This window comes from Lithobates pipiens, unplaced genomic scaffold (genome assembly GCF_037356315.1).
Source record: "Lithobates pipiens isolate NorthernLeopardFrog02 unplaced genomic scaffold, aLitPip1_a1.2 Scaffold_18, whole genome shotgun sequence".
Lineage (NCBI taxonomy): Eukaryota > Metazoa > Chordata > Amphibia > Anura > Ranidae > Lithobates > Lithobates pipiens.
Window position 1 is genome coordinate 404,332,164 of NW_027507758.1, and position 14,840 is coordinate 404,347,003.

At 46.9% G+C, this 14,840-nt stretch overlaps 1 protein-coding gene across 5 annotated transcripts in view; it reads right to left on the reverse strand.

The window, feature by feature from the left end:
• The window catches only part of TTC14 (tetratricopeptide repeat domain 14), a 41,460-nt gene extending 26,947 nt beyond the window's left edge, over positions 1-14,513 (reverse strand). For 4 of the 5 annotated variants that reach the window (XR_013276844.1, XR_013276843.1, XM_077487913.1 and 1 more), the window contains exons 1-2: positions 14,281-14,513; positions 9,398-9,522 (exon numbers count right to left, since the gene is read on the reverse strand). Coding sequence is in view for 3 of the 5 variants with exons in the window: in XM_077487913.1 (XP_077344039.1) it covers positions 9,398-9,522; positions 14,281-14,414 (259 nt within the window). In the remaining 2 variants the exon portion in view is untranslated. The remainder of the gene's footprint in view (positions 1-9,397; positions 9,523-14,280) is intronic. The other variant, XM_077487911.1, reaches the window with a different exon arrangement.
• Positions 14,514-14,840: the final 327 nt, after the last annotated feature.

The window sequence follows — 14,840 nt, forward strand, 5'->3', positions numbered from 1 at the left end:
TGTTTCCTCTTCCACCAATTCTCTGATACAATTTCTGCACATTGCCTTCTGCCATGAATCTCTGAGGGGGGTCTTGCAAGAAGGACATTTTCTCTGACCTGGTCTAGCTTTTCCTAGTGATTTTTCCTGAAACGACATGCAGGTTTAACTCACTAAAAGCTCTCAACAACCAGTTGCTTAGCACCAAGCCAGTGCAGAGACCCACCACCAAACAGACCACTAGTGAGACCCCAGAACTAGGCTGCAAAAGGTCAGAGCGAAGTCCACCTCCGACCTGCAGCGACAGGCCCCCAAGAGGGGGGAACAGACAAAGACATAGCCCAACAGTAAAGCAGAGGGTGCCAGTGCACCTTAAGTACCTGGGCTGGACCGGTGCTAGGGGCGCCTGTCTCCGCCATAGCTGGCTTACACTCTTCCATCGTTTGAGTGAGGCAGCTATCACAAACAGCTCTGTCATTTTAAATTTTCCCGGCCGCCGCGTCATCAGGGCCGGCCGGAAGCGGAAGCACGTGGTCACCTGACCCGCCCCATGATCCCTGCGTTCCAGGCGCTTGAACCACGGCGCCACGCCCCCTCAGAGCGCCCGCGCGTCACCGTGAACGACGCCGTCGCCGCCCGGGACCCGGCGCCGAAAACGGAGCCATGCCGCTGACCTGCAGCGGCCTCCGCCAGCAACAGAGCCCTCCCTGCGCTAACCAGCGGACACCGGGCACCCGACGCCGGCACTCCGAGGGTCCTTACTCCCGTGAGATGGCGGGACCAGGAGCTCCAGGAGTCCTCTCCCCGTGGAGATGCTGCTGGGGGTCAAAAAGAAACAACCTGCAACGAAAGGTAAGCCTTACTCCCCTGCAGAGAGTGTAGCTCTCCCTGGTTCAGGCACATGCTTCCTCCAAGGAGGAAACACAATAACTGAAGCCATGGAGGAAGAGGAGGCGTTTTTAAAGTGGGCATGTGTTTCCTAATTACAAGGTGGAGCTACACTCTCTCCGGGGTTGTCCTGAAAGGCGATTTGAGAAAAACTGATAGTGTGTATGGGGCTTAAGTAGGAACATATGCAATTAGCATTTACATTGACAAAAGAATGTTATTGTTACATAAGCTACAGCCAATTAATACATTCACGAGGAACGCGAGTCATTTATATGAGATTGTTTGTCGTACTGAGTACATCTAAAAAAAAAAAAAAAAAAAAAAAAAATTATATACAATTTAATACAGGTCCTAATGAGTCTGCATCATATTTATTCCAGCTGCAGGTATCTGGAGAAGTGGCCTCAGAGCCCAAAGACAGATTAGTGAATCATCTGGCATTTCTTCTTGCCCTCATGGGTCTTGGACTATCCTACTACAGCATCCGCCAGATGATGCAAAAGTCCAGTTTTCATGGTTCACAGGGACACAGATGAGACTACTGCAAGATGGGGAAAGGAAAGTGCTTGATGCTATCCCAGGCAGACAGGTCAATAGTGTATGTAAATAAAGAATAGATTCATATATCTTCCTAGTTTTAGTAGGGAAGATCAAGAAAGTGCCACAAGAAAACAGTAAATGTGCTAAAAGAATGTATATGGAGGACAGAGAATGTATAAGAGCTAAATATACACAGCTTTCATTGTTACAGATTGCAAAGCATGATCTCCGATAGCCCAGGACAAAGATGTCTTATTTCCCAGAAAATCATACAGGTGTTTTTATAATTCAGAACAATATACAGAATTTAAGGTACGAGTATAAGCTATGTATTCTAGAGTGGAGCTTGGAGAGGGGGGCGGGGCCCTGTGCATAGCACTGACTACATGTACAGTAAGTACATTGTTCTGCCAATACGCCTCACTGTGCCCAGAAAGTACTGTACATGTAGTCAGTGCTATGCACGGGGCCCCGCCCCCCTCTCCAAGCTCCGCTCTCTCTCCCTCTCAGCAAGTCTCCGCCCGCTTGAGTCCATAATTTTTCCTCGACCACTAAATAAATATCCCGCGCATGCACTGTTAATAGCAGCTAGCGTCCATAATTTCTCTCGACCAGTAAAGAAATATCCCGCGCATGCGCAATTCGGGGGCATGTTAGTGGGGTGGGCGGGGCTGCTGCTGATGTTCTAACCATCTGTCCAGCTCCGCCCGCAAGTCTCCGCCCGCTTGAGTCCATAATTTTTCTCCACCGCTAAAGAAATATCCTGCACATGCGCTGTTAATAGCACTGAAGTGGCGCATGCGCGGTAAAGGGCCGCCGTCAGCTGTTTCAGTGACAGAGCCGCACCGGAAGTGACGGGGTTAGTTTTTTTTCATGGGTCGCAGAAAAATTTACAACACCTGCCCTCATTCAAAACTTCTTTTAAGCAGGTACCACTACATATATTAGCTAATCTAACCTAATAACTAACTACTATCTATTAGATCAGGGGTAATGAATTAAAATTCAAGGAGGTCCGGTCGCCAAAATTTTCTTTGGGCCGAGGTCCGAATCTGAAGTCTGCGCTATGACTCAGAAAGATTGTAGTCACTGTATATCTATCAAAAACATGAGAAATGGACAATTTCCTTAGCATTTCAACAATATTTATTGTCAAGTTTCAGTTACAATATTAAACATGTGGACAGCTGGAACTAGGATAGCTTTACATTTGCTCTTGTCTTTGTAAGGAAAACAAACAACTATTTTTAACAAAAAAAACATGGAAGCAAATCCATAACTCTTTAATAAAACATAAAAAGCACATCCATTTTTCAAGTAAAAGAAGCACCTTCTGACTTTATTTCAATTTTTTTAACACCCAAAAAACTTTCCTGTCTAGTGAGAAAAATGGGATTTTGATTGTCCTGCCAGTAGTTTGAATCTTGGCTTAAATTGAGTTACTGCCATTCTCATGCACATATGTAGGTGCTCATTGGTGAGCCTGGAACGATACTTTGTTTTAATAATGTTCATAGTAGAGAAAGCTGACTCACAGCTGTATGTAGATCCAAACATGGTCAAGGTGTGTAGTGCTACCTTGATTAGACAAGGGAAATCAGTCTCAGGCACAGTCTGTAGCCAGAAGTTAGCCGGATCAGTTCCTTCAAAGTGCTCTCTTAGTGCGACATTTGTTTGCAGGTCAATCATTTCTGTCTGTAGAGATCCCTCATGTGCCCACTTGAAGGTCTGCATCACCTCCTTTGAAAACACTCTGACATCTTTAATGAGGAATGGATTGTGAATGAACAGGAGGATCTGATGTCCAAGACTGAAGCTATCAAACCTTTTACTGAAGTTTCCAATGAGTTTATTTATGAAGTCAACAAAAGAAGAAACATCTCTCTTTCCTTGAATCTGTTCTTTCACCTTTGTGAAATGCAAGCACTCTCCTTGCAGATCTTCCTTGAACAAATCCAGTTTTCTCTGGAAGGAGCGGACAGCGGTCATCAAATCACAGATGGAATTGTTCTTGCCTTGGAGCTTTACATTGAGTTCATTAAGGTGTGATGTTATGTCCACTAGGAAAGCGATATTTTCCATTGTGCTTTCATCTTGTAAAAACAGTGAAAACTGTCTTGCTTTCTGACTTTTGAGTTGCACTAAGAAAGCTGCTACTTCAGTTCGAATGGACCAAAAGCGTTCCAATACATTGCCTTTACTTAGCCATCTAACATTGTTGTGAAGTAAAAGGTCATTTGCATTTGCCTCAACTTCTTTAAGAAACTCTCTTAGTAAACGATGTTGATGGGATGAGGATACTCTGAGGAAGTTGATGAGTTTCATCATCGTGTCCATGATTTCTGCAAACTTGTCCGATAGAATGGCACACAGGACAGTCTGGTGAATAATGCAGTGGTAAGAAATAAGGTCAGGGTTGTCCTCTTTCAGTCGTGCCACAGCTCCTCTCTCCTTTCCTACCATGGCAGGGGCACCATCTGTGGTAACCGAGACCACCTTTTTCAGATCGATCTTCCTCTTTCTCAGAATCTCCTTAATGGCCTCGTATATGTCTTGTCCTCTTGTGTGCGTCTCAAGTGGTGTTACACCTAACAGGTCCTCACAAAGTTCTTTTGTTTCTTTGTGAAAAAATCTTACATACACCAAAAGCTGGGCATTATCAGTTATATCCGTTGATTCATCAATGGCTAAAGAAATGCATACTGCACTCTGAATCGCTGCATCAAGTTGTCCCAAAACATCCTCTGTTAATATTTCAGTCTTTTTTGTTGCTGTTGACGCCGACAGTGGGATCTGGTTGATTTTTCCACACAGCTCATCTTTTTGTTTACCCTCAAGTAAAGTTTCAGCAACAGCATTCAAACACTCCTTTACAAATGTACCATCGGTAAATGGTCTTTTGTGTTGCCCCAAAATCCATGCTACTTTAAGTGAACATTCATTTGCACGCTGCTGGGCTGTAAATGAATGTGAGAGGACTTTGGTAGATCTGTCATACTGGGCTTTCAGTTCCGTTATTTTACGTGCCCTTACCTCAGAATGCTGTGGATATGTTTGCGCAAACGAGCTGTGTTTTGTTTCGTAGTGACGCTTCACATTGCTACTTTTTATTAATGCCACGGTTTCGCAACAAATCAGACAAACTGGTTTTAAACTTCCCACAGGAAGAATGAACATATATTGGTCTGTCCATTCATCTTTGAAGACTTGGTTTTCAGTGTCTACCTTCCTTTTCTTGGCACAAGCCATGCTCTCGGTCACTTTTGCTACGGTTTCCTCCACACACTTTGGTAATATTCTGTAAATGTAAATGTCCCTATTAGTTTTCCCTCTTACATCAGTTGCCCCTATTAGAGTAAGGCCGCGTACACACGGGCGGATTGTCTGTCCAACTTAGTCCGCTGAACCGTGTTTCAGCGGACAATCCGCTCGTGTGTGGGCTTCAGCGGACTTTTTCAGCGGACAGTCTGACGGACTAAGTCTTTCGGAATTTCCGTAATTTTGTCCGTACAAACTTGGTTTCAGCGGACAATCCGCTCGTGAGTAGGCTAGTTCGACGGACTAAGTTTGGCACATGCTCAGAAAGGATTTACACGGCGAAGGTTGCATTGCAGTGTATTGGACGTCGAATTTCTCGTCCCGTCGTACATGCCGTACACGTCATCGCGCAAGCTTTCAGCGGACTGTCTGTTCATCGTGTGTGGTCAAGTCCGTTCATTCAAAAGTTGAACGGACTGTCTGTCGGATTGTCTGACGAACTTAGTTGGGCGGATAATCCGCCCGTGTGTACGCAGCCTAATTCATTAATTCATTGCCCCATCAGACTACCCCCAAAATAAGTTGCCAAAGGCAGACTACTCTCTTATATCAGGCATTCTTGTCAGAGTGCCCACTTACATCAGGTTTCTGCAATGGAAAGCCCCCTTACAGCTGGTGTCTCCCATCAGTGTGCCCCCTTATACAATTTGTCACCATCAGAGTGCCCCATTATATAAAGGTGCCCTCTTACATAGGGTGTCCACATCAGCGTGCCCCCTTACATTAGATGTCACCATACGTGTGCCTCCTTACATCAGGTGTCCCCACCAGATCAGATGTGCCCATCTGATTGCACTTTAAATTAGGTGTGTTCTTCACAGTGCCCCTTTACATCAATTGTCCCCATCACCGTGCTCTTACATCAGGTGCCCCCATCACAGTGCCCCTTTACATCAGTCGTTCCCATCACAGTGCCCCTTTACATCAGATGTCCCCATCACAGTGCTTCTTTAAATCAGGAGTCCCCATCACAGTGCCCCTTTACATCGGGTGTCCCCATCACAGTGCCCCTTTACATCGGGTGTCCCCATCACAGTGCCCCTTTACATCGGGTGCCCCCATCACAGTGCCCCTTTACATCAGGTGCCCCCATCACAGTGCCCCTTTACATCAGGTGCCCCCATCACAGTGCCCCTTTACATCAGATGTCCCCATCACAGTGCTTCTTTAAATCAAGTGTCCTCATCACAGTGCCCCTTTACATCGGGTGTCCCAATCACAGTGCCCCTTTACATCGGGTGTCCCAATCACAGTGCCCCTTTACATCTGGTGTCCCCACCACAGTGCCCCTTTACATCGGGTGTCCCCATCACAGTGCCCCTTTACATCAGTCGTCCCCATCACAGTGCCCCTTTAAATCGGGTGTCCCCATCACAGTGCCCCTTTACATCGGGTGTCCCAACCACAGTGCCCCTTTACATCGGGTGTCCCAACCACAGTGCCCCTTTACATCGGGTGTCCCCATCACAGTGCCCCTTTACATCGGGTGTCCCCATCACAGTGCCCCTTTACATCGGGTGTCCCCATCACAGTGCCCCTTTACATCGGGTGTCCCCATCACAGTGCCCCTTTACATCGGGTGTCCCCATCACAGTGCCCCTTTACATCGGGTGCCCCATCACAGTGCCCCTTTACATCAGGTGCCCCCATCACAGTGCCCCTTTACATCAGATGTCCCCATCACAGTGCTTCTTTAAATCAAGTGTCCTCATCACAGTGCCCCTTTACATCGGGTGTCCCAATCACAGTGCCCCTTTACATCTGGTGTCCCCATCACAGTGCCCCTTTACATCGGGTGTCCCCATCACAGTGCCCCTTTACATCGGGTGTCCCCATCACAGTGCCCCTTTACATTGGGTGCCCCATCACAGTGCCCCTTTACATCAGGTGCCCCCATCACAGTGCCCCTTTACATCGGGTGTCCCCATCACAGTGCTTCTTTAAATCAAGTGTCCCCATCACAGTGCCCCTTTACATCGGTGTCCCCATCCCAGTGCCCCTTTACATCGGGTGTCCCCATCCCAGTGCCCCTTTACATCGGGTGTCCCCATCCCAGTGCCCCTTTACATCGGGTGTCCCCATCACAGTGCCCCTTTACATCGGGTGTCCCCATCACAGCGCCCCTTTACATCGGGTGTCCCCATCACAGCGCCCCTTTACATCGGGTGTCCCCATCACAGTGCCCCTTTACATCGGGTGTCCCCATCACAGTGCCCCTTTACATCGGGTGTCCCCATCACAGTGCCCCTTTACATCAGTCGTCCCCATCATAGTGCCCCTTTAAATCGGGTGTCCCCATCACAGTGCCCCTTTACATCGGGTGTCCCAACCACAGTGCCCCTTTACATCGGGTGTCCCCATCACAGTGCCCCTTTACATCGGGTGTCCCCATTACAGTGCCCCTTTACATCGGGTGCCCCCATCACAGTGCCCCTTTACATCGGGTGCCCCCATCACAGTGCCCCTTTACATCAGTCGTCCCCATCACAGTGCCCCTTTACATCGGGTGTCCCCATCACAGTGCCCCTTAACAAAATGTGCACATCAGGGTGTCCCTTAACATAAAATAAGGGTCATGCTGATGGGCACATTTTATATTAAGGGGCACTCTGATGGACAACAAAATGTGCCCCTTAACTTAAAATTTGCCCATCAAAGTGGCCCTTTTAATATAAAATGTACCCATCAGTGTTGCTCTTAAAATAAAATATGCCCATCAGCGTGCCCCTTAACATGAAATAAGGGTCACACTGATGGGCGCCTATTATGTTAGGAGGCACTCTGATGGACAAATTTTATTTTAAGGGGCATGCTGGTGGGTATATTTTTAATGTGCACATCGATGGGCATATTTTGTAAGGCACATTTTGTTGTGCCCCTTAACAAAATATGCCCATCGATGTGCACATTAAAAATATACCCATCAGCGTGCCCCGTAAAATTAAATTTGTCCATCAGAGTACCCCTTAACATAAAAGGTGCCCATCAGCGTGACCCTTATTTTATGCTAAAGGGCACTCTGATGAACACATTTTATTTTAAGGGGCATGCTGATGGGTATATTTGTAATTTGCACAATGCTGGGCTTTTTTTGTAAGGGGCATGCTGATGGGTATATTTGTAATTTGCACAATGCTGTGCTTTTTTTGTAAGGGGCACGCTGATGGATATATTTTTAAGTGCACACTGATGGGCATATTTTGTTAAGGCGCACCTTAACAAAACATGCAAATCAGTGTGCACATAAAAAATATACCCATCAGCATGCCCCTTACAAAAAAAGCCCAGCATTGTGCAAATTACAAATATACCCATCAGCATGCCCCTTACAAAAAAAGCCCAGCATTGTGCAAATTACAAATATACCCATCAGCATGCCCCTTACAAAAAAAGCCCAGCCTTGTGCAAATGACAAATATACCCATCACCATGCCCCTTACAAAAAAGCCCAGCATTTTGCAAATTACCAATATACAAATACAGTCATGATCACTATGTGCCCACATACCTCAACTGCAGGAGGGCACAACAGAAGCTGCCTCAAGGAGTCGGAGAGCCAGGACCCGGGAATTCGGAACCGCGGGCAGCATGGGGGGCGGAGCGCGCACGTGACGTCACACCCCCTACTATCTGTGAGTGTGCGTGTCTTCAGCTCCGAGACGCGGCCAGGAGCAGGGGGCGGGCGCATGCGCACAGCGTCACTGGTTGCTAGGGAAACCCGCGGTCCCAGCAAACCAGTGATTGCTGTCATTTAATATGCTGGCGGCATAGCGGTCCGGGCGGAAGCCCCGCTCGGTCCGGACTCGGACCGCGGGCCGCCATTTGATGACGGCTGTATTAGATAGTAGTTAGTTATTATCTAATCCTATCTAAGCCTTTCCACTTGCTCGGCACAGCCACATTTTATTTAAATAAACTAGGTATAACACTATCCCCCCTCCAATAAAATGCAGATTACAAGCATATCACTGATGATTTGCACCAATAGGCGGCATCCCGGGACTAATCACGGTGGTCTGTTTGGAGGAACTTTGATCAGTGGTGAGCTTGGCGCAAATCATCAGTGATATGCTGACTATGTTTTTATGCTTGTAATAAGCTGCATTTTATTGGGGGGGGGGGGGGAAGATGGTGTTACTCCATCATTGGTGTTTTATTCTGCAGTTTGAGTGTAACACTCAGTTTTTTTATTATTACTTTTAAATAAATGAAAAATGGCAGATTACTTTTTTTATATGATTTTATCCGATTAATCGAAAAAATAAACGGCCAATTAATCGATTATGAAAATAATCGTTAGTTGCAGCCCTAATGACATAGTACAGACAGGGCTGATTACAGCCCATTTGTGCCATGTTAAGCTGTGGCCAGCTTGTTACAATACAGTGTGTCTACACATAGTCATTCAGTAAAAATATTTGCTTATAGCAGTTAAACACTGCAATATCATGAAGAGAAAGTCTTTTTTGTTATTAAAATGTATTTGTCATTTTAGGTTACAGAAAAAGGCCCAAAATGTACAAAATTGAGCTGGTTCATGGGGTGTACCTGGGTGAGAGCTGAAGCAGTTAAAAAAAACAAAAAAATTGACTGGAATATAAAATTTGAACTAATTTTTCTTACATTTCTGACTTTTTAAGTCTTTAAAATTTTCACAACACAAAAGTACCTTCAGATGGTTGATGTGATTGACTATTTCCTTGTACAGTGGACTTCCAGGACTCTGAAAACAGAAGATCAGCTTTCCTTGCAATAAACTGTTGAATTTCAATGTTCTCAAGATTTCTCTCCTTCCTAAATAAAGATGGAAAAAAAAAAAAATAAATAAAAAATCTTATTTCGTAGGACCCGACTAATGCATTTCACAGCTTAAACCAGGCGTGTTCAAACTTTTTTCAAAGAGGGCCAGATTTCATGAACTGAACATGCGTGAGGGCCAACCATTTTTTGAACCATTAATATTAAATGCAAATGGCATACTATTCATTTCATAACATTGACGACAATATATCAAACATTTTTTATATATATATATATATATATATATATATATATACACACATACATATACATACACACACACACACACGACGAGCTCAGGACTGTTAAGTTTAAAAAAAAAAAAAAATCTATACATACACACATCTCTAGGAAAGGAATTCTGGTTTGATGTGACCCCCAAAGCTCAAGAGTAGGGGTGCAACGGATCAAAAACTCACAGACCGGATCGTTCCTCAGATCAGAGTCACGGATCGGATCATTTTTCGGATCAGCAAATAACTGAATTTGCAAAAATCTGTGAAAATTCCACCACCATATAGTCCCCACTGTAATATCCACAATCTCCCCCACTGTAATATTGGCTGGGTATGGCAGAGTATTGGCAGGGCATTGCTGGGTATTGGCAGGGCATTGCAGAGATGGCTGCTTCCATCCGATCTATCACCTCCACTGTACAGATTAGTACAGAGAGGGGAGAGAGGAACTGGCGTTATGACATGACGCCGGTCTGTTTACAAGTGCTCTCTCGGACAAAGTGCCACGCATGCTCAGAATAAATTACGAGACAAAAGCTATTGGCTACTGCCCTCTTTATAGTCCCGTCGTACGGCACCTCGTTCTGAACGATCGGATTTTCCGATAACTTTGTGCGACCGTGTGTATGCAAGGCAAGTTTGGGCCAAAATCCCTTGGAAAAATTCCAATGGATTTTGTCATCGGACCGTCCAACCATGTGTACAGGGCATTACAGTGCAGTCGGGGTTGTGAGACTCTGCGAACCACACGCCTTTCCCATACGATGTGCGCTCCCCCACCGGGCCCTGAAAAAGTGGCTACACCAAAAACAGTCCCTGGTGCCAAAAAAGGTTAGGGACCACTAATTTAAACATCAAAAACTAAAGAATTGAAGGGATTGTAAAGTCTTAATTTTTTTTCCCCCATAAAAATAACACGTCATACTTACCTGCCCTGTGTAATAGTTTTGCACAGAGCAGCCCCAAGCCTCCTCTTCTCCAGTCCCTCTTCTGCGCTCCTAGCCTCTCCCTTGCTATGGGGGCACCCGAGCTGAGTCACAGCTCCCTGTGTCCATTCAGACACGGAGCCCCGACCCCTCTCCTGATTGGCTAGCTGACTTAGATTGACAGCAGCGACAGTCTGCTGTGTCTAAGCCCATCAGGAGGGAGAATCTTGGATGGCTGAGACACTCGCTGGACAGAGAAGGACCCCAGGTAAGTATTAGGGGGTGCTGAGAGGGGCTCCTGCACACTAGAATGCATTAAGATACAAAAAAAAAAAAATCCCTTTTGTGATTGAATACACTTTAAAACCCACAACAGTAAAATCAGTCTGTATATGCAGCAAAGCATGATTGTTATACTGTGAAATCAAAGGGGTGAATGCTGCGCATTGTGTAAAAAAAATAAAAAAATAAAGTGTTTGATCCTGTCTTATCTGATCTTCCCCTTCTTTTACAGTCCCCAATCCATCTCCTGAGCCATAGGAGGCCACTCTGCACATGCTCAGTTTGGCATGCAGTTTTTTTTTGGGAGATTGCATGCGATCAGCGCAGGGCCAATCAGCACTGTCCAGAGAGTCAGGGGTCCAAAATGAAAACTCCTCCTACAAGCTTTAAAGAGGAAGTAAACCCTGATGGGTTTACTTCCTCTGTCTCCCTGCAAAGGTAAGGCTCGGTTCACACAGGGGGCGATGCGAGGCGACAGGACTTGCCTCGCCGCAACCTCAGCGGCGACTTGCAAATTACTTCTGTATAGAAGTCAATGCAAGTCGCCCGAGGTCGCCCAAAAGTAGTACAGGAACCTTTTTTCTAAGTCGGAGTGACTCGAGTCGCTCCTCTTAGAACGGTTCCGTAGTACAGAACGGGGGCGACTTGTCAGGTCGCGGCACGGCAAGTCGTGTCGCCTCGCGTCGCCCCCTGTGTGAACCGAGCCTAAAGCATAATGGGCTACTATGCATCCTGACACAGGAGCCAGCGAAGTCACCGCTGTCCCCTGTAGTCTGGAGCAGCCATCTTCTTCTGGGTATTGCTGCTCCGGCCACTCACAGCGGCGGAGCAGCGATGACGTCACTCCCACGCATGCGCACAGGAGCAGCCACTAACGGCATATCGCTGTTAGCAGCGGCATGCTGCTAATGGTGATAGGGCGCCTGAACGCCGCTGTCTGACAGGGTAGGTTTAGGAGATATTTCTTGGACCTACAGGTAAGCCTTAATCTAGGCTTACCTGTAGGTCAAAGTGGTTTGTAAGAGTTTACAACCATTTTAACCAGTGTTTGGCCTGACACTGATAGAAGTCACAAGACTGCTATATACAGCTGATGAGAAAAGGTATTTAGCAGTTTATATTTACAAAAATAATTGCATTTCCATGTTCTGTGGGAGACCAGATACTAAACCCAGGACCCTGCATTCACTGTAATACTTTGAGCCCAGGTTCACACTGTTAGAAATTACCTGAACTTGCACAATTTCAAACCGGCAATGCAGTCCGACTTCGGGGGCAATTTGACAAACATTTGTGCAGATTCATGCACAGTTGTTTATTTAAATCGCCCCCAAAAGTAGTACAGGAACTACTTTGGGGAATCTGTGGGGTGCTGCAATAGCCACCAATTTGGCATGCAATCTGAAATGTCAAATCCCATGCTAAATCAGCCCAATGTGAACGTGGCCAGTTAACAGAACGTGGTGCAGGAAATTAATTTGCTACCTGCAGTGGGTGTCAGTCTTAAAGTGGTTCTAAAGGCAGAAGGTTTATCTTACTGTATTCTATGCATTAAGATATAAAACCTTTGTTGTGCATCAGCCCCCCCCCCCCCCCCCCAACACTTATCTGAGCCCCATCTCGATCCAGCTATGTGCTTGAGTGCCTCGGCAATCCAGGACTCTCCCTTCTCGTTGGCTCCTGCTGCTGTCAAAGTCAGTTTGGCAATAGGGAGGGGGGGCCAAGGCTCTATGTCTGAATGGACACAGAGAGCTGCAGCTTGGCTTGGATGCCTCTAGGGATGAGCTCAGGCGTGTTCGCATGGAACACGTGCAGAGCCCACCAGGAAGTCGGCTCAGGGATGTGCTAATCACAGGCAGTGAGACATTGCCCGATCTCTGCAGCCGCACATCGGGGCAATGTCTCGCTGCCTTTGATTAGCACAGCGCTGCACTGACTTCCTGGTGGGCTCTGCACGTGTTCCATGCGAATACGCCTGAGCTCATCCTTAGATGCCTCCATAGCAAGCTGCTTGCTGTGGGGGCAAGCGACAGGAGAGAGGGGCCTGGAGCACTGGTGAGGGACCAGAGATGAGGAAGATCTGGACTGCTCTGTGCAAAACCACTGCAATAGAGCAGGTAAGTATAACTTAGTTTTTTTTTTCTAACAAAAAACAAGATTTCAGTATCACTTTAACCCAATGACACCCCAAATGCATTGTGTTTGCTGCACCGCATTGGTACTACTGTTGCTGTGCATTTTGTAAAGTAGTGCATACACTACTTTTGGTGCAGTCCAGCCTGATTTCAGGACATTCAAATGAAAGGGCTGAAATTTAACTGTACCGGGAACACATGTGAATCACACAAACGCATTCCCGGCCCTAAACTTCAGGGATTATGACATCACCAACTGACTTAGCCCTTAAAGTATAAAGAGTTTTTTTTTTTTTTGCAAAGAGGGATCCTGTCTTAACATAGCGTGGCCTTACCCCGAAGTGTCGCGACACGCTTGACTAGGGCCAATTAACTTACCAGCATGTCTTTAGAGTGTGGGAGGAAACCGGATTAGCCGGAGGCAACCCACGTAGGCACAGGGAGAACATGCAAACTCCAGGCAGATGGTGTCGTGGTTCGAACCAGCGACCCTTTTTCTGCTAGGCGAACTTGCTAACCCCTACACCACTGTTGTCACCAGAACAGAAATAAAACGGGGAAAACTAGCGCTGGAGACAACCAGGAATTTACTCACTGTGAAGGGATTTCGTATCACTTCCTGTTGGGGCTATGGGGGCAGGAAGTGAAGGAAAATCTTCCCAATGGGACATAGATGGCAAAAACAAAATAAAAATGAAAACATGTCCCTGCTTAGGGTTTGTTCATGTGCGGCGGCCCTTGCCAGCCCTCTGAAAACCAATGTGCAGTGGATTGCTTTTAAGAGACATTTGACAGGCAGAAGAGAGGCGAGATGTTGCTGTAAATGCTGCGACCACCACGCTGCACCTGCATGCATTACACCTGCTTGTGGCTCAGCCCGTACCATCCAACGTAACAGGCTGGTCTCATTTTTGCAGCGGCTGAGAGGCAAAGATCACAGATGCAGCACATGTACAGCCCTGAGCTGCTGCAGGGCCTTATTCTAGGTGGGGAGTGAGCCCTTGCTCTACCCAAAATAAAGAGCCACGTTTTCCCTGTATCTGTAATGGAGCAGCTGTAAGGACACGTCTACACACGATGGGAGCAGCAACAGGCTGTACACACAGGGCGGGCCACAGTGTGGTCACATGACTAGCAGCCCTCCGGACCCCCTCCCCCCCCCCCCCTCATTACCTGTACTGTGGCCACTTGGACAAGTCCCCCAGCAGCTGCTGAAAGCCGGCGTGCTCATGCTGCTCGCACTTTAGTAAGGACAGAAGGGCCGGCCCGTGGTAGTTGATACTTTGGCGGACCAGGTCTTTATCCATTACAGCTCAGACTAGACACACACACACCTCCACCGCTCAGCACACGGCGACCGCCGTCATCCCAAAACAGGACGTCACGTGATCATCACCCTCACGTGACCAGTGCTAGGCGGAGACCCGGCTGGGTCATGTGATGGGCTGCTGTTCTTTCGGGGGAGACGCTACGCGGCCTGCTGCGCATGCGCGATGTGCAGCGAAAGTGACTTTGCCTTACGGCCATCTTGGTACACCCACACTCGTCCAGAGTAAGCCTGTCGGCAAGCGGACGTCCTTATGCACCCACGGAGTCTTGCTTTTCACAGTTATTTTTAACAGTAAACTCAGTTCATATAGTGAAATGCAATATTTAGAAGTCTGTAACACTGTTTTGATGTTTAATTTTAAAAGCAGCGGCATTCGGCCACATCAGCAAACCAATAGCTCCCA